We start from the raw sequence: 19,386 nt of genomic DNA, 5'->3' as shown, positions 1-19,386 counted from the left end.
GGCGGGGCGGGGCTGCCGTCACCCGGAAGCGGTTGTGTGCCGTGGGCGGCCGCAGGGGGGGGCTCCGTGCAGGGGGGGGCTCCGTGCAGGGGGGGTGCCCGCGGCCATGGAGGCGCGGGAGCCGCTGCGGGACCTGCGCGGCGCGCTGCGTGCGGTGCTGAGCGGGATCCGAGGTGAGGGCCGGGCCAGGAGCTGGGCTGGGTCGGGCCGGGCCGGGCCGGGCCCGGCAGGCTGAGGGTTCTCTCTACTTTTGCAGAGGGCGAACCGGGCCGGGGCCGGGAGCCGTTCGAGCCGCCGCGTTTCTGGGACGCTCTAGGTACGCGGGGGGCAGCGGGTTGCGTATGGAGCGACAGGCGCTGGGCCGTACTGTGGGTGCCGGGGGAAGGGGGTCAGGTCCAGGCGCGGGGCCGTGGTGCCGTATCACGGCTCTGGCTGGCGGGAGAGAACCCCGTGGCTCTCCAGCCGGGACCTTTGCGCTTGCCCTCCGCTCCAGGCTGTTGCATTGGTGAAGCGGCAGCTGGTAGCGAGCAGCTGTTACGACGTCGGCTTTAAAGCCTCTGACCGCTGCTAAAGCCCCACGGCACGTCCTGGCGTAGGTGTCGTGAGCAGGGCACACAAAATGCGTTGTGGATGTCACTGCTGGCTAGATGGGGGAAAAAGGAGGAAAAATACTGCCTCTGCAGCACGTATGATACAAGCATACCAGGGAATTTCTGCTCTGTAGGGGGATTTGGTTTAAGTCTTCCTATTGTTTGTAATGCAGAAATGGTAATCAAGGAGTTGTGAAGGTAGTAGCTCTTATCTTCTACCCAGGTTACTTTCTATTTTCTTGCCCCCATTGAATCCTTTCCAGGTCAGGCATTCAAAGTAACATCACAGGAAGCTACCAAGCTCAGCCTGGCATTTTCAAGGTCTCCACTGACTTCTGCAGAGGTGAGTGGAAGCCTCCCCAGCCTGTGAAGCTGCCCTGTTTGTGACAAGGTTCAGGTGCCTTCTGTTTCACTTGACTAACCCAAAGTCATTGGGTGCAGCGCAGACAAGGGATGTCAGCATGGGCTGTGCTTTGTAGGCTGTGTTAATTCAATTCAAGAACTGCCAAGAGAAGCAATTTCTTTTAAGTTAGGGAGATGTTCCAAATGGAAGTGTTCTTCCCCTCTTTAACAGCTGCAGCTGCTTCTGAAAGAGACAGGATATGGGACAGTACAGACCATAGAGCCAACAGCAAGCAGCTGTAGCTGTTAAAGAGGGGAAGAACACTTGCATAGTTTTGCTGTTACTTGAGAGTAATTTGTCACACCTGTGTCTGCAGGAGAGGGGGAAAAAAAATCTTCAATTCAGAATAATAGTCACAGGTACTTCTCTGATCCATAGCCTCCACACCAGAGCACACCAAATGGTTACTAAATCATGAGGCAGCTTCTGGTGTACACCCTTCACGTGAAGGGTCTTTGTGTGCTGTGGTTTTCAAGCAAGGTGGCCATCTCTGCTATGAGGGTAGGCTGAGGAGCTGGGGTTGTTCAGCCTGGACAAGAGAAGATTCCAGGAGGACCTTAGAGCTGCCTTCCAGGCCCTGAAGGGATCCTACAGGGAGGCTGCAGGGGGAGTTTTCCTGAGGATGTCTAGAGACAGGCCAAAGGGGAATGGTTTGAAGCTGAGGGAGAGCAGGGTTAGTCTGGATCTAGGGAAGAAGCTCTTCAGTATGAGGGTGGTGAGACACTGGAACCAGGCTGCCCAATGAGGTGGTGGCTGCCTCCTGCCTGGGGGTGTTCAAGGCCAGGTTGAATGAGGTCTTGAGAAGCCAAGTCTCATTGAGAGGTGTCCCTGCCCATGGTGGGGAAGTTGGAGTAGATGACCTCTGAGGTCTTTTCCAACCTAAGCCATTCTAGGATTACTGTGCTTCCATTCTCAAAGCAATCTGAATGTGAGTGCTTGTGAGACTTTCTAAGTGCAGTGCAGATATAAACTCACAGGGTTGGGTTTTTTTTGCTATTAACTCAGAGGGTAGGGTTGGGGTTTTTTTTTTTGCCATTAACTCAGTTAATGTTTTTGCCTCTCCCTTTTCAGGACTGCCAGAAGCTGGGTGATGATGTCCAAAGTGCTATTCTTGCAGTTGCCACAGTGTACTACTGGCTCCCCAAGAGCCAAGGTGAGCTGGTGACAGTAGGGCAGCCAGCACTATATAGGGTGGTGGTTCTTTCACCACTGTATAAAGAAACCCAAAGTCTGCAGGGCAGAGATGCCTGAGGTGCTAAGGACTTCACCTTCCTGAGTCCAGTGATGACAGGAGGTTGGCAGCTGCAGGAAAGCAAGTTTTTGTGAGCAGCTGGTCCATTAGCAGCTGTTTTGTGGACTGTGCAGCCTGTTTGAGAGTGAGGCACTTGTCTGTCTACCCCTGCAGATGCCTGAATTAGTGGTAGTGTAGGAAGTTTTGTAGCTGATTGAGAATTCACCTTTCTAAACAGTTGAGATCCTCTTCCAAAGAGGAGCTCCCTTTAAAGGACCTGTAGCTTTATTTCTAGAGCATATCCACACAGGTGGAGCAGTCTCTGCCTTCATCCTTGGCAGCTGCTTTCTGTTTGTGCTGACTTGGTGGCAACTTTCTTGCTCTCTCTGGGTCTCAACCAGGTACTACTCTTCGGAAGATGGTACGAGATGCTACCACTGAAGTGGTGGAAGGAATGATCCAGCTCATAGAAACAATTCTCAGCTCTCCATTGGAGAGGTAGGAATTTTCCAGGGGAAAAAGTGAAAAAGGGCAAGAAAAAGTGACAGTATCCTTGTTAGGAAGCAGCAAGTGCAGCCTGCTGCTTAAGGGAGGGAGGAGGCAGGGCATTGTTCTGAGGTGGGAAGAGACAGAAGCCTCATCAGCTAAGGCTCTTGTCCCCTGGTGTCTGAGTGAGCAGAGCAGTGCTGATGAGGGTAGTGAGGTTCAGCTGAGAGTCTAAGTCATCAGACAAACAATAGTGATGAGGTCAAGCTGGAAAGTCAGACCAGCATGTCTGGATCAGGGTCAGGTCAGAGTAAGCACTGTTCAGTGATTGCCCAGCATGTCCATTACAGTGAGCTGGGTCTGAGGATAAGGAAGAAAGGTCAAATAAGTGTGTCAGGATCCAGGTTAGAATCAAGAGGGTGTGAGCCTGGGTGCAGACATAACTGCACAAACAGGGCTCAGGGTAAAAGCTTCTAGGGTAAGGAAGGGCTGGTCCTCATAGCTTTATTCACAATATGGGAGCTGACCTTGTACTTAGCCAGCTCAGCTCCTAGGAGGGGGGAACACACTGTTGCTAGTGTGCAACATCTTGGATGCAGAAAGATAAAACAGTCTAGCAGAGGGATGTTATTGAGTCTAACTTTAGAGGGGGCTTTGCTTTCTTTCAGCTTGTCTCAGGAGCAGCTCATATCAACTGCTGGTGTGTGGGAGGCTTGTGAGCAAGTGTCCAGCCTGCCACGAGGTGAGTGTTGCACACAGAGCAACGGGACCTGGTGTCCTGGAATATCCCATCCAGGGGACTTTTTAGCTAGTACAACGAAGGCTCACTCCTCCTGCAACACCTGACTGCTTTTGAAGTGTGTCAGCTTGAAAGCCAGGCCAGGTTCTTTGTGTTTCAACAGTGGGCTCTGCAGAGAATCTGATCTCAAGAGAGCTGGTGGTAGCAGACCTGGATAAAGTTGTTGCAGTCAGCACAGTTTTCATGGTTTTCATCCTTTTGCTTTTGCAGATAACCAGGCAGCAGTTGCATCAGCTCTGGCTGCATGCCTAGGTGTGGTGAAGGATGCTGTGAAGGAGATGGAACATGTAAGGAACCCCCTAAGCCTTTGAGGACCCTGCAGTGATGAATTGCAGTAATGGTTCCGTGGTGGAGCGTGGGGATTGGTTTGATTTCAGTTGGTTCTGATAGGAGCTAGGTGATTTTATTGTACCTGGATCTTAGTGAGTTTCTAAACTCAAGCCTGATTTACTTTATATAAGGTTTGCATTCCATGCCCTGGATTGTAGGGGCTGGGGCAGGGGGTTTAGGGGGGCAGTTTAGGTTAATGTGAGAATAGCATTTCTGCCAGGTTCTTGCTGTTGGCTCTGATGGATTGGAGTGGGTGGGCTAGTTTTTCTTAACACAATCCTGCTGGGATTAGCAGGATCTGCTAGCTGAGATGCTGGTTGGAGAGATTCTTCCATAACTAAAATGATTAGAGCAGAAGCATGAGGTTGGATGATGAGGTTGGAAAAGACCTTTAAGGTCATAGAGCAATTTTGTCTTGATTTCTAGGTCAATGTTCTCCCTTGGTATTGCTGGAATTGATGTTGGGCTCTGGGTTTTCAGTGCAACTGTGTTCTCAGGCTCTGGTGGAAGGGCAGGACCCCTACAGTGACATCATGGAAGATGAAGAGCTGGGCTTTCGGGGTAACAGAGACACCTACTGGTCAGAGGCTGACCGGAAACTGCTCAGCTTCTGCATGGGGCTGATGAAAGCTTCTAAAGCTTGCCTGAAGAAGATCTTGGCTGCAGTGAAGGCTTATGGCAAAGCTGATTCTGCAGAGCAGATCACTCAGCTGGATGATCTTGCAGACATTGCTCATCAGATCAGTCCAAGGTAGGCAAGTCTCTCCCTGTGCCACTTTTTGCTCCAGAGCAGGCCCTGTTTTTCTTGAGGTGTAGAGAATGGTTTAGGAGAACTCCTGGTACTGAAGCTTCAAGCAGGTGGTGGAAGCAGCTGTGGTGTGAAGACTGTTGTGGCATAGGCTGTTGAGAGTTGGGAGTGGTTAGGAGAGGAACACAGGTTGCAGCTTGGGATGGGACTGTGGCCACATCTCACTCCAAGGGAGAGTGGCAGACAGAGAAAGCAATGAAAAGCTGACTTTGTGTCCTTGTCATGCACTGCTGACCCTGAATTCCATTCAGGGTGGGTATAGGTCTTGACCAGGATCCATAAGCTGAGCTTTCAGGACACTTCTTCCTTTGCTCCCCTCTCTTTTACAGCGTGGATGAGCTTGCCCTGAGCATGTATCCCCCTGTGAACCAGCTGGCTGTGAGGCTCAATGTAAGTACCTGCAGCTCTGCTCACCTGGCTGGAGAGAAGGGAAGGAATTGAATTGGAGGTGTATGGGACTCAGGGAGAAGTGGGTGTCAGTGACTGCCTGGGGAAACAAGTTCTTAGGGATGAAGAGTCCCTGCTGCACACTTAGCTTCCTTCAGGTGGAACTGCGTTCCTCATCTTCCTCAGGGAAGAGATGGGCATCTGAGCTTTGGCTCTGAATTACAATCAGTAATCAGACACCCAGTGACAGTACCTCAGGAAAGTGATGGCTAAGGCTGCTAAGGCTGTATTCCATGTCTGCTTTCTTCCTTGGGTAATGTAAACTGGCTCATATAAAGTTACCTCAATGAAGAATTCCTGCAGTGGATGTGGTTTGTTTCCCCAAGCTGCTCAGAGAAGCATTGGAATCTCCATCTGTGGCAGTACCCAAAGCTTGTCTGGGCAAGCCTCTGAGCAACCTGACTGAACTTGGAAGTCAGCCTTGGTTTGGGCATTCCTTGAGGTTCTGCTGGAGGACTTCCACAGGTCCCTTGCATCACAAGTTTAAGTCCACATCTCCTTGTATCTGAAATGGGGTTTGTTCTTAACTCTGGTTTTATACCTTTGGGCAGTGGCTTGATTGTTGGTTGTTTTTTTTGAGGGGTAGAAAAGAAAATACTGCTTCACATCAGATCCATTGCAGTCAGTCACTTCTAGCTTCATGCCTTAATGTCAGCTACCAATTGCTAATAAGTTTTGAATTCAAGACCATTTTAATGCCTGCTTTAAAAAGCATCCTGGCTTTATCTTCACCTCTCCCAGCCAGCAGCAGATGGGAAGACACACCCAGGCTGGCAGTGCTAGATAGCTTCCTTCTGCAGCAGGGCCTGTGGCAGCTTTACTCATTTTTGGCTGTGCTGGGCATTCCTGCACCCCACTTTCTTTTCCAGTGCTGCTGAACTCCTTTGCTTCCTCCTTTGGCTCACTTTATTTCCATTTTGCTTCTTTCTAGGCTGCAAAGTTGGCCTCAGTATTGAAGAAAGTCTTGGAGATCGCCAAGTGAGTATGAGCTGCAGTTGTCTGTCCCCTGGGGTGAAGGTTGATGTCTTTCTGCCTCTGATGTCTTTGATGGCTCAGTTCTTAGGCAGTGAATTCTGCTCCTTTGGCATAGTTGTGATGTTACCCAGTCACAAAGGGATGGCAGAGATGAAGGTGGTTCCCACTGAAGACACAAATGTGTTTTGAGGTTTGGGCCTGGAGACATGGATGTGACTTCTTCCCTGCTCCAAAGCCCCCGAGGGTGTAGCAGTCCTGTGGTAGTGCTGTGCTAATCCAGCACCTCCCAGTACCTGTGGGCTGTCTGGATGCAGAGGTGAGAGACACCAGGGGGCTTTCCTAATGCATTTCCTCCACTTTTGCAGGACAAGCCATGTATGTCCACCATCAGAAGAAGGCTGGGTGCAGTTTCTAACTGGTGCAGTAGATCACAACATGAACAAAATCAAGAACCTAACACAGGATCAACTTTAGCTCTTCCCACTCTGCACTGATGCTGCCACTGGCTCTGCCATTTGTTTCTCCAGTGACTCTTGCTGTTCTCCAGCTGCTGGGAGAACGATGGGAGCAATGTCTTTAGGAGAGAACTTTACTGCCACTTGGTAAAAGTCTCCCAGGAAGCTGCTGTTTGCTGTGGCAGAAGCTGTCATTTTGCTTGGATTTCTGGGGATGGTGCAGTGCTGCAACTTCCTCCTGTGCCTGTTCCTCATTCTTCAGACAGCTGCTGTGGGCTTCACACAACAATAAAAGATTGCTCTGTTTACATGAGTGGCTTTTATCTGTTTTCAGGTGTCAGAGAGTGTACACAGAAGGAAAGGGTCTTGCTTCTTTTGCCAGCAGCCCCATGAACCATTAAAAGATGTGCAGCTACTGTTTGCTGTCTGACCTGAGAGGAGTGAATTACCTTTCTCTTCTGTTCCCTCAGAAACATGCAGAAAATATTTACTACTTTAACACCAGTTAGGATCTGCAGGGGGATAAGAGTCTGTCCAGGGGAATGCTGCATCTATCATCCCTTTAAAGTTCTAGACTGGCCTTTTTTTGCCATGGGTAGGGAAAATGCCTCAGCAGCAGTGGGTTTGGCACATAAACAGGAGGAGAAAGGCAGCATCCCCTGGAGCATTCAGCCCTTCTCTGTCACAGTAAGGTTCAGCTTCTGAAACAAGAGTGAGCACAGTGGCAGATGGGGGAGAGTTGAGTTTCTATAAACAACTAAGAGTCAGACAGGTTTTAAAATACATCTTTAATTAAACTTAACACTTGTGCTTGCCCAAGGTCAGGGCACAGATCATCACCACCCCTCTTCAAACAGGACAGGAGGACCTGTTCCAAGCTGGGCATCAGGCAGCTGCAACGTTGATAGTTTTGTAGCTCTTCATATTCTGGAGCTGAAGGCAGGTAAGATGTGCAGTGAGTCTTCTGGGCCCTGCTTGGGTTGGAGTGAAGGGGATTTGCAGCTGTTGAGTGCTGTTAGGTTGCACAGAGCCCAGCCTGCAAGGTGAGAAGGGGTTACACAGGAGCACAGCTCTGTATTTCTAGTTCCCAGAGCTCATGAGGTACATTTACTAGGCTGGAGTGTGGTGCCAAAACAAAGGTGGGAGGGAGATGCAGCAGGAGGGTTGCACTGCCCAAAGGGCATCTAAGGTTACTTTGCCCTAATGCTGAGATAAATGTGGGGGTTTTTCATGGGAAGAGCAAGCCTCTGGAGATGACTCTTGGCTATGGCAGGTTTGCCTGGTTCTCGGTGAGAGAAGGAGAAGACACTGCTGACATTCTACCTAGGGTCTGTCATTGTTCCTGGTGCTGGGTAATGTGTGAAAAGATGTCACAAACCATACTTTTGCTGTCCTGCTAGGGTGGCTAGCTAGAGAGCAGATGATTTCTCATCAGCAAATAACATCCCATAGCTAGTTTAGGTGACCTACAGCTCCTGTCATATGTCTCTTTCTGTCTCAGCCTTGTGGCACCTCCGTTGTTACCCTCTTTGCTGGCAGGAGGCTTTCCTTCTGCTTTCTAGGCCTTTGGATTTGAAGCTGTCACAGATGCTATGCTGGCCTCAACTTGTATGTTGCACATCAGTGTAAAATACCTGGCCTTTCACCTTTGCAGTGTGTAAACCTTGTGTGTGGTCTGTAAATGCAGGAGAGGGTGCCTGGGGCTTTCACGCTGTAGCAGGTCTCTTATTGCCATGTTGTGGCCCCCTCCTTTTTGAGGGCAGCCTTCCCTGCTCAAGGCTTTCTCTGGCTTCTCTTGTATTTCTTCTTCCCCTTTTACCATTTCTGATCAGTCACTTTGTAGTTACCTGTACTTCCTCTGTCTGTAAATGAGCCCTCTCCCTGTGACTGCTACCACACACTTCTCCAGGGGTTCAGGGAGGGGGTTCAGCAGGCTGATCTTTGCTGTGCTTGGCTGATACTGTGCCATGTCTTCTGGAAACTGTTGAAAGAAGGAAATGAAAGGGAGAGAAGGAAAGAGATTCTTCTATGGTTAGAGATCAGTTGCTTTTCAGTGCTGGAGGTCTCAGCCTGAGCTGCCAGTTGCCAGAAGAGGCAAGGTCTAGCTGTCAAGACTTCTTCTCAGCTACAGTCTTCTGCAGTAGTTTCCTTTCTGATTTCTGAGTGGTGAGTTAGGAGTCATTGGGGCTTCTTTAGACTCACACACAGACAAGGCAGAAATCAGGGTACCGCAGACAAGTGTGGCACAACTTAATCCTCAGCAAACTGCTGCCTCAGTGCTTTGAAAGGCAGCCTGAGGAGGGCCACCCAGCCCAGCAGAAAGGTTTTGCTGCTTTGTGACTGTGAGAGCAGCTATGTCACTAGTGCAAAAACAAAGGGAGAGACTGAGCTAACCTCGATGGTGAGCGGGGACTCAGCAACGCTGATCTCTTCCTGGGCAAGGTACATGGAGGAGTCCTCATCTCTCAGCATGGCAGTCAGCCTCAGCAGCTGGTTCTCCCCCAGCTCTCCTCTGTACAGTGAGTAAGGCACAAAGACCTGCAGGTTGCTGACTGGAATAGAGAGTGGTGAAATCAGGTGATGAGTGCAGCCTGCTTTTAGCCTGCATGGTTAAGAGTGACCAGCACCCAGCATCGTGCTAAAAGCATTCAGAGCTTCTGTGATCCCAGCTGGACCTCTAAGATGCTGTTGCTGGAGTGTTTTATTTCAGTCAACTCTTCAGCCAGCCTGTGGGAAACTTCTGCCTCAATGCATTTTTCCTGAGGCAAGAAGACCAAGTGGACTTTCCTAGCCATGCACCCAGAGGTCTGCTTACCTTCATTGCTTTTGAGGGTAAAATGGAACTCCTCCTTCCAAAGCTGGGCAATGGGCACACCACTGTAATGCAGAGACTGGGCACTAACTACCAGGTGAGTAGCCTTTTCTTCACCACTGTGGTTAGACACTTCAATGGAAAGTGGAATATCTTGTCCCAGGAGCAGGGAACTCTTTGACTGGAGTTGGATGAAAAGGTTAACTGGATCTTCGAGGGCAAATTCTGCTTTGCTGCTGCTGCTTGTCTCCAGTTGCTTTATCTTTCTGTAGGCTTTATCAAGTACTTCTTTCTCCTGAAGAGAACCTGCAACAGGGAGCAGAGCACAAGTTTTAGTCTCCTTTCCTATTCACCAGTGGGAAGTAGCAAATGCAGAAGGATGGTGTTGGATTATCCTGGCAGCTCTGTGGGGAAGTGCTTCTAAGAGCATAGAGAGCATGGGATGTACCTGACAGATGCTGCTTGGAAAGATCTGCTGTGGTTTTCAAAGCACCTTGGTGCTAACATCTGTCAGTAGAACAGGCAGGCAGCTCTTTAAGGGCAGCTGTAGCTAGGACACAAGTCTGTGTCCTGCTGGTAGGCTGCAGCCAGGGAGACAGCGTGCCACAGGGGTGAGGCGGTGGGGCTGGATCAGGAACACTCAGTGACAGGTTCTGAAGGGAGAGCTGCTTTTTGGGGAAGGGATTTAGACAGGGGCTGGGAGCACCTATTGTGAGCTAGATTCTGAGGGAGGTGTTTCAAACAGTAGGTTTAGATTGCATCTTAGGAAGTTGTTCTTCAGTATAAGGGTGGTGAGACTCTGGGACAGGCTGCCCAGGGAGGCTGTGGATGCCACCTCCCTGTGAAGTATTCAAGGCCAGGCTTAGTTGAGAGGTGTCCCTGCCCATGGTGGGGAGGTTGGAGTAGATAATCTCTGAGATCCCTTCCAACTTAAGACATTCTATGATTCTATGAAAGCCACAGAGATTGGGTGCTGAGGAATATGGTTTAGCACCACACTTGGTGGAGTTAGAGAATGGTTGGACTGGATGAAACACCAAAGCAATTCCATGATTCCATGGACTGTATCTGTATATATCACAGTGGGAGGTGAATGTAGAGGGTGCACAGGTGGCAGAAACTGGGCAAGAAGGTTTTCCAGCCAGCAAATGGCTGGTGAAGGAAGGCCTAGCCTCCTAGAGAGCTGATCAGTGTAAGTTAGCAGGATGACATCTGGGACACGAGCAGTGCTTTCATTCTACAGAAGCAAGAGTAAGCTTCTTGTGCCATTCAGGAGGGGGGAGTGAAGTGGATGGTTGTAGTGCTCTGGCATGGGTCTGCTCTCTAATCCTTTAGTCCTCCCTTGCACACTGGCACAGCCCCTTGCCTGCCCCATACCTTCAGGGTACTTGTAGTGGTGTGTGACATCCTCGCAGCGCTCGCTGCCCACGCCCTTGGTGCTGATGTTGTTGCCAATGTACTTTGTGCCACCGAGAGCTGGCTTGAGGGTGTCATCTGCTTTTTGTATCCAGACCTGGCACTTGGCATTGATGGCAGCAAAGAAGTTGCAGACATCATAATCCACTTCTGTGTCCCCTTCCTTGATGGCTTTAACAGGGGCTGGCCCGCAGAAGGATGGACCTGGAGAGATAATGTGGTCCAGTTCAGATTCAGATGCTTTAGCAGCCAGACCCATGCCTAGTTCAGATCTAACCTGGGAGTGGGGAAGTAACCTAGTTTAGGAGAACATCAGGGAGCAGTGCTCTGATGAAGCTCTTAGAGCTACACAAGCTGCACAAACCAACCAGCTGAGTGATGATTTAGTGCTTCAAAAGTCAACAAGCTGAGTCCCCAGAAGCTGGGGGAAGGAGGAGTATTGAACTGCTTTATTTTTCTCTCCACTCTGCTCTCCCACCTACCTCCAAGTCAGCCTTTGATTTCTTACCTTTGTCTTTTATCTGGCAGGTGGCATCCAGAGCCTGCCACCCGCTGTACTCTGGTGCCAAGTCTGCTCGAGCCATCCAGCACTCGTTCCAAACGTGAAAGGTCCTGCCAGAGACAACATCACCTGCTTGTGCCACTGAGGTACAGGAAAGCTCTAGCCCAGCCACAGCCAGTTAAAGCTCCTTTGAAATTGCTCCTCTGTGAGCGTTGAGGAGAGCAGAGACCATACGGTTTGACTCTGGGGGATCTTCTCCAGCTGCACTGGGCTCTCTCTATGCCTTTGTGGGCTCTGGTGGGCACTCCTCAGTTTGGGTTGCTGCAGGGTCTCACCTGAGCTGTCTCCTATCCACTTCCTGCAGCTGTTACCTCTTCCTTCTGCCCCTCTCTCACTTCCTGGAGGTCTTGTCCAAACTTCTTAGTGGGTGCTGCCACATTTTCTTACCAGACTCGGGCACTCTTGTCTCCTGTGAGCATTGTCCCATCTTCATCATAGTACTCATCCACGCTCAAGCTGCTGTTGGTGTTGTGAGCCCAGGTAAAGCCTGTGACCACCCTGGTGGGAATTCCCAGGCACCTCAGAACTGTGCAGAAGAAAGAGCTGTGAGTCAGTTGTGCTTCCTCTCCTAAGGCTGTCTCTGCCTAGAGGTGCAGAAGCCTGTTGGTGCACTGCCCCTCAGGAAACAAAGGCTCGAGGTGCGCCCTAATGTGCTTTTATCTCAGTGTTAGGGATGCTGAATGTTGATGAGGAGGTGAGGATCTGCCTCTCACCTAAAGACTAAAGGTTGTATTACTGGGATCTGTGCCAGTCCAGGAATGCAGGCACATGCCAGAGGCTCTGCAGGCCAAGCAGAGCTTTGCCCAGCACAGAAGCTTTGAAGCAGCACTGTACCTGAGCACAGGACTGCAGCAAACACCCAGCACTGCCCGTAGCGGACAGGCTTGCACTGAGATGCCAACCACTGCTGGAGGATGGCTCTGCTTCCCAGCCACTTGGAAGGGGGTGTCCCATCAGAGGCTGGCCCAGTCCCCTGTTCTGTCAGGATTCCTCTTAACTCATCACAGCTCAGCTGCAGGAAAAGAGGAGAGAAAGGTGGGTTAAGGAATTGGTACGCCTTTTTGGTAGGTACGCCTCACCCTGTTTGATGAAGCTGCTCCTAAGGCAGATGAAACCAGAAGGATTTGTAGTGCAGGGCATGAAGGTTGTGGCTGAGCAGAAGAGGAGCCACAGCCTCCTCTGAGGTTGGTTCAGTAAGTCTACTGCCACTGCTCAGAGGCTGCTGCAGCCCTTGTCTGCTGCAAGCATATCAGGAAAGGCTGGAGCTGGGCAGGAGGTGTTTGGAACAGCCCTGGGCAGGCTTTCTCTTTGGTCAGTGGGTTGGCACAAAGTGGGGATGAGGAGACGCAGGCCCTTGCTCTGCACTTGAGCCGTCTCTTGCAGGGTCAGGGCTGCTGCCTGCCCTCCTTACCATGGCAGCCACTGTGCGGCAGATGGCAACAGGGCTCTGGCGCTGGGCACAGCCCTTGACCCGTTGGCGACGTTCCCCCACGGCCAGCAGCGTGAAGCAGATGTCAACAACGTCCTCCTCCAGCTGAAACAAGAACACAGCCTGAGGGTTTGTCTTCTGGAGGCTCTGCAAGGGTTGGTAACCGTGCAGATTGTATCTTCCCCTCTGCTGATAAGCTGCAGAGGAGAGCTGCAGGCAGCCCTTTGGCGCAGCACACTAAAGAGATCTGCAGCTTTGTTGAGTCAAGGTGGCAAAGCTTTAGCATGGTGCTGCATCCCCTGCCTGAGGGAAGTTCATACTGTTCTGAAGCCCTCCCTAGACTGGCACTGAGTACTTTGGTATCACTAAAGTGGAATGAAGTCCCATGCTGCTCACTGGCTGTGCCAGGTGACCTTGAGCAGCTTGGGAGCTGTACTTGTCCTCACCTTACCTGTGAAATACAGGCAGTATCACTAAGTTCTGTTAAATGCTTTTATATCTGTTGGTGAAAGGAAGACACAGAGAGCCTCAGCATAGATCAGTGCATTTCTTCACAGAGGATAGCCTGAGCAGGTAGCTAAAATTGCCTGCACTGGGCCATGGGACAGTCCCTGTGCTCCTGCACTCTCCTGGGACACGATAGAGAGTGCAGAGAGCAGCAGAACGGAAATGGATAGGGACACACACTCTGCTGGGGGCTGTAGGAGACCACAGACATTGGACCTCCTGCTTACCTGACTGAAGTCCCAGGGCTGTGCCAGGACTGCATTTTCAGTCCCCCAGTAGATGACACCCTCTTGGTTCAACACATACTCCTGCCGCTGTGCTTCGTTGGCCAAGAACACCTCATCATCTAGAGCAGAGGAGAAAAGCATCAGGCAGAAAGCACTCCTGGGCTCTCTTACATCAGCAGACTCCACTGCTCTCCAGGGACTTTGGCAGGCCCTAGAAAAATACCCCAGAATCTGAATGAAGCAGGAAGGAAGAATTTCATTGGCATCCCTGTTTCCTTGGTCCAAAGTCCCTCCCGAGCCAGGCTGTTGCCCTGTCTGACTCTTTTACTCTCCTGGCTGTTGACTTCTCAATTCCTGAGAGAGGTGCAGTGCCCTTCATCAGACCAGTTGTAATCTTGACTTGTTATTAAATCTTTATCAAACATTTTCTCCCTTAGCAGGAGGCCAGGGCCCTGGCAGTTGAGTACCCCAGGAGTGCTGAGGCAGGCAGCTTTGTGCTTTTATCAGCCCTAAGTACTGTAAGGAGCAGAGCAGGAGTGGTGGGGAGCATGGCTCAGCCTCACCACCCATGGGTGTAGAGTGGCAGAGCTCCAGAGCTGGCTTTGTGAAGGGACTGATCCCAGCCTGCCCTTCTGTTTCTGACCACTTACCTTGGCACCAGGGGTTGAAGAGAAGGGTGAAGTTGCCCAGGTGACAGTCAGTCTTGGTGGCATGTAGAGTCAGAGTGTAGTGGCCGATGGGAGCACTGGCAGGTGTGTTCACAGAGATGGTCCAGGACCATGGGTCCTGTTCTTCCAGGGCTGCACTCCACTGCTTCGGGTCTCCCAGGCTGGAGATGGGAAAATCAGCCTGGGTTCCATCTGCTTTGGAAGGATTTGATCCTGCAGCCAAAGAGATCTGGTTGTGAGTGGTACAGCCTTGCATGTTCACCGCATGCAGACTGCAGAGACCTTGTCTGTACCTGGAGCCAGAGCTCTGCTTTCTTGAGAGAGGCTTAACCTTTGAGCAGCTGAATGCCTGGGGACCCTCCAAAACCTCCAACCACTGCTCTCAAGGCTCTGTGTTTGAAACTGGGTTGTGTATTGTGTGGATTTGTAGAGCCCAGGAGCGGGCAGAGTGGTGCTGACCTGCTGGGGTTGTGGCTGTGGTGAAACAGGCAGGAGCTGAACGCTGCTGCCCTTCTCAGGGGTCTCACCAGAAAACACTAACAGAAAACATCTCTGTGACAGGCTGGCTGAGTCTGAACATTCCTAACCCCAAAGCCAGGAGAGAGATGAAATCTTGGGAGCACTTTCAAATCATAGAGGAGTGTCCCTGCCCTGGTTATTGTGTTGCAGTGTCTCTTCTGGAAGGAGATCTGTTTCGACCCTGGGTCCCACCAGCAGGAGACTCTGCCTCAGATAAGCAGTTCACTGCCCTCACAAATCATGGGCATCTCTGTTGTCTAGGTGTGTGGAGGACCAGAACTCTGATGTTACCTGTCTGTACTGTGAGGAAAGCCTTCTTCAGCTGCTGCAGGTAGCTGTGTACTGGAGATGAGAAGTGCAGAGTGATGGTGAATGGCTGCCCCCGTCTCAGCATGAGGCTTTCAGTGCTGATTTCTGCTGTGTGGTGGTTACTGTTGTTCATTGTGATCTTCAAATCACATTTTTTGATGCTTAGACCTGCAGTGTGAGAAGACACAGAATGAATTTGGGGCTGTGAGCTGCCTGCAGTCTGGCCTTGGGTCACATCACATCTCAAGCTGCACCAGAGGAGGTTTAGGCTGGATGTTAGGAAGAAATTCTTCCCAGAAAGAGAGATTGGCCACTGGAATGTGCTGCCCAGGGAGGTGGTGGAGTCATCATCCCTGGAGGTGTTTAGGAAGAGCCTGGATGAGGCACTTGGTGCCATGGTTTAGTTGATTAGATGGTGTTGGGTGATAGGTTGGACTGGATGATCTCGAAAGTCTTTTCCAGCCTGGTTTATTCTACTCTACTCTACTCTACTCTACTCTGCTCTACTCTACTCTACCCCATCCCATCCCAGACAGGTGATTTTGTGTTTCTCCACTTGGACAGTGACCTCCCCCACCTTTGAGACTTTCTGTCCCTCACTCTGAGCTTGGTTGTTCTTGTGTCAAGTGGCTATTGAGCTGCCTTTGCTTGTACCACAGCACCCTTAAGTGAAGCAAGTGATTGTGCAAAAGCTCCTTCCTGCCCAGGAAAGGACACAGAACAGAAATCAGCGTTCAGATGATCCCAGTGGCCAGTACAGAGCATGCACTGTGGCTACAACTGGAGTCCTGCTCTGTGTGCTCAGTGGCATCAGTAACACTCAAAGCAGCATCTCTTCCTGTGGCTGAAACTGTGCACAGGGGACAAGCTGTGGCATCCCACTTGCAATGTGGTGCAAGCTCTTCCAGCAGTGACTGCCCCACGTGGGTCTGATCACAGGCTCACAGGATGTTAGGGGTTGGAAGGGACCTCCAGAGATCATCAAGTCCAACCCCCCTGCCAGAGCAGGACTGTAGAATCCAGCACAAGTTGCACAGCAATGCATCCAGATGGGTCTTGAGAAGGAGACTCCACAACCTCTCTGGGCAGCCTGTTCCAGTGCTCACAGTGAAGGAGTTCCCCCTCACGTTGAGGTGGAAACTCCTGTGCTGTAGTTTCCATCCATTGCCCCTTGTCCTATCCCTGGGTTCAAGTGAGCAGTCATAGAATCAACAAGGTTGGAACAGACCTCAAAGATCATCAAGTCCAACCTGTCGCCCAAGACCTCATGACTACTCTGTACCCTTTCTCTTGACCCTCAGCTATGATCTGCAGCAATGCCCAGCTCCCAGTGCAGACTTCACTGCTGGATCAAATGCACACTGGCTGCGTAGTCCTGGAACTGGTGGATCACAGCAAGTCAAACACCAGCTCTTCCTTCTCTATACCATATTAGTTGGCAACTTCACCCCCAGAGCTGCAGGAGACAGAAATGCTCCTCCTCCTCCCAGCTCCTGTGCATGCATCATGCACACCACAAATGCTTCTGTCTAACAGAGGGAAAACAAACCCTGTCAAACCTTGAAGCCCCCAGTTTGGTGCTCAGTGGCTGTAGGGTGGTCATACACTTGCACTTTTCTTCTGCTTTCTGTGGTATTCTTAATCTTCCCAGACCTGCTGAGACCTGCTGGTGTTTGCTCAGCCTTGGCATCATCCTGACCTCACTTCCCTCTTCAGCTCCCAACTCATCCTTGAACCTGTGGGTTGCAACTGCTGCTGCTTGTGTGACACATGCTGTCATCTACCTCCCCTTGTGGACCCAGACTCCTCCCTTTGTTCCAGCTAAAACCAAACTAAAATCAATGCACAGAGCATTCCTCTGCTACCCAGAGCCACTGCTCCCACGTGAAAGCCACAGCTCCTGCTCTTTGCAGTTGTCATTGGTCTGCTCTCATCTTGTCCTCTGCCTGGCTGCCATCTCCCACTGCTGTTTCCTGGGGTTGTTGTGGCAGTCTCTCTGGATCTTGTGCTTTGTTTCTTTCTTTCCCATATGAATTATGTCATGCACTGTTTTCAGTGAATGATTCTGGCCTGGCTTTCAAATCCCTCAGCAGCTGTCCCAGTTCATAGCCCTGTGCCAGTTGAAGCTTTCCAGAGCCAGCTCTGACCTCATGTGTTTTCTCTTCTGTGATGAAGATATCTCTTCTGGCTGTCTTGTACCCTGGTGAGTCACATGCAGCCTGGGCCCCTCTTCTCCCTCTGACTTTTTCATGGATCTTATTGTCACTCTCTCCAAGGCTGCTTGGAACATGGACCCTGCCCTTGCTCAGGTGGCTAAAGCAGTCACTGCTCTGCTTCAGTCTGCAGCCTGGCTTGCCTCCTGCCACCCCCAGTCCCTATGCTGAGGATAACTCTGTTGCCTTTGCATCCAGACTCTCACCCATCTGCCTTAGGTGCTTCTCACTGCACTCAGTCTCCTCTTACACATTGCCACCAGGTTTTGTTTGCTGGTCCTTTTTGTGCAGTCCTCCCTTAGCCTTCAGAGCTCCTTTTGGTCACTTCTTCTGCAAGCTCCCCAGAGCAGAGACAGCTGCTGAGGAACCACGTGGGATTAACCGAAGTGATTGCTGCTTACCTTGCCCCATGTCTAGTTCCCTGGACCAAGAAAGTCTTCAGCTTCTGCTTGCTCTGTTGGGCAACGACTCCTTCCTTCAGCTTGCTGTAGAAGTCCTCCACTCACAAAGTTGTTTGCTCAATTTCTTCATGCAGGGTGGGACGTGAGGTTGGCACTTTTCCTTCAGCTTATCTTGCTGGCCTGCTGTGCAGAAGTTGAGGGCTTTTTTTTATCTCTGAGGCTACAGTAAAGACACCCTCTGAAAGGGGAGGCTTTTCCTACCTACAGGTGAGCTTCAATGCCACAGCAGGATGTGAAGCCTGCACAGACAGCTGGGCTCTTCTTCAGAGAGATGTGCACTGGGGACCCCATGCTGGACTCCTTCCAGTGTGGTCCTGTCTGTCTTGTACTCAGGTCAGGAGCCCAGAGCTGGGCACAGAGCTCCAGCTGTGGCCTCACCAGTGCTGAAGGAGGGGAATGATCGGCTCCCTCCAGCTGCTGGCAATACTGATGCACCCCAGGGTGTTGGTGCCCTTCTCTGTGGCACCCCAGGGTGTTGGTGCCCTTCTCTGTGGCACCCCAGGGTGTTGGTGCCCTTCTCTGTGGCAAGGGCACATTAGACTCACAGAGTCAGTCAGGGTTGGAAGGGACCACAAGGATCATCTAGTTCCAACCACCCTGCCATGAGCAGGGACCCCCCACACCAGATCAGGCTGGCCAGAGCCTCATCCAGCCTGGGCTTAAACACCTCCAGGGAGAAGAACTTCTTCCTCATGTCCAGTCTGAATCTCCCCACCTCCAGCTTCACTCCATTCCCCCTAGTCCTATCACTACCTGATATCCATTGCTGCCTTACACAAGGTTTGATTGCTTTGACTGTTACTGGGTGGCATGGAGGTCACTGGCTTTGCAGAAATGGGGAAACAGTGAAATACAAACACACTGGGGGGGGTTGAGGGGGGCTCTTTCAGACAATGATCTCTGTGTGTTCTGTGTCAGTGAGGTGTGGGTTTAGTATGTGGTTTGAACTTGTTCTTTGCTATAAAGAACTAAACACAGGATAGAATGGCTGATCTCTGCTTTTGCAGTACATAGAAAGCAGCCCTGTGAAAAAGGACTTGGGGGTGATCCAGAGAGGTGATTCTGCCACTTTGGTCTGGTAAGACCTCACCTGGAGTACTGTGTACAGGTCTGGAGCCCTCAATACAGGAAGGACGTGGACCTGAAGGAGCAGGTCCAGAGGAGGCCATGAGAGAATGGGCAAGGGGCTGGAGCAGCTCTGCTATGAGGAGAGGCTGAGGGAGCTGGGGGTGTTCAGCCTGGAGAAGAGGAAGCTCTGGGGAGACCTAATAGCAGCCTTCCAGTACCTGAAGGGGGCTACAGGAAGGATGGAGAGAGATTGTTTGCAAAGGCTGTCAGGGGCAGTGGCTTCAAACTAGAGAAGAGCAGATTGGGATTGGGTATTACAGTATCACAGTATCACAGTATAACTAAGGTTGGAAGAGACCCCAAGGATCATCAAGTCCAACCTGTCCCAACAGACCTCACAACTAGACCATGGCACCAAGTGCCACATCCAATCTCCCCTTGAACACCTAAATAGAATAGAATAGACCAGGTCGGAAGAGACCTTCAAGATCATCAAGTCCAACCCATCATCCCACACCACCTAATCAACTAAACAAGTTCTTTACTATGAAGGTGGTGGAACACTGGAACAGGTTGCCCAAGGAGGTGGTTGAGGCTCCATCCCTGGAGGTCAGGCTTGACAAGGCCCTGGGCAACCTGATCTAGCTGGGGATATCCCTGCTGAATGTGGG

The 19,386-nt window shown here is 51.1% G+C and overlaps 2 protein-coding genes across 2 annotated transcripts; one reads left to right on the top strand and one right to left on the bottom strand.

Moving 5' to 3' along the window:
• The first annotated feature begins 74 nt into the window (after positions 1 to 74).
• CCNDBP1 (cyclin D1 binding protein 1) lies at positions 75 to 6,918 on the top strand. The gene is made up of 11 exons (XM_054173489.1): positions 75 to 173; positions 257 to 316; positions 854 to 933; positions 2,065 to 2,146; positions 2,626 to 2,722; positions 3,379 to 3,452; positions 3,720 to 3,796; positions 4,337 to 4,590; positions 4,977 to 5,037; positions 6,026 to 6,072; positions 6,435 to 6,918. The coding sequence occupies exons 1-11, from the start codon at positions 107 to 109 to the stop codon at positions 6,541 to 6,543; spliced, it is 1,008 nt and encodes a 335-aa protein (XP_054029464.1). The 5' UTR covers positions 75 to 106; the 3' UTR covers positions 6,544 to 6,918.
• Positions 6,919 to 7,353: 435 nt separating this feature from the next.
• LOC104301417 (protein 4.2) lies at positions 7,354 to 17,597 on the bottom strand. Its single transcript, XM_009901797.2, has 13 exons — positions 17,588 to 17,597; positions 14,956 to 15,141; positions 14,128 to 14,358; positions 13,478 to 13,596; positions 12,726 to 12,848; positions 12,149 to 12,326; positions 11,702 to 11,840; positions 11,261 to 11,364; positions 10,714 to 10,956; positions 9,340 to 9,642; positions 8,919 to 9,076; positions 8,372 to 8,505; positions 7,354 to 7,560 (listed from the first exon to the last, which is right to left on the bottom strand). The coding sequence occupies exons 1-13, from the start codon at positions 17,595 to 17,597 to the stop codon at positions 7,410 to 7,412; spliced, it is 2,079 nt and encodes a 692-aa protein (XP_009900099.1). The 3' UTR covers positions 7,354 to 7,409.
• Positions 17,598 to 19,386: the final 1,789 nt, after the last annotated feature.

Source organism: Dryobates pubescens, chromosome 26 (genome assembly GCF_014839835.1).
Source record: "Dryobates pubescens isolate bDryPub1 chromosome 26, bDryPub1.pri, whole genome shotgun sequence".
NCBI classification, from domain to species: Eukaryota; Metazoa; Chordata; class Aves; order Piciformes; family Picidae; genus Dryobates; species Dryobates pubescens.
Note: the sequence above shows the minus strand (reverse complement) of the source record. Positions and strands in the feature narration are given on the sequence as shown.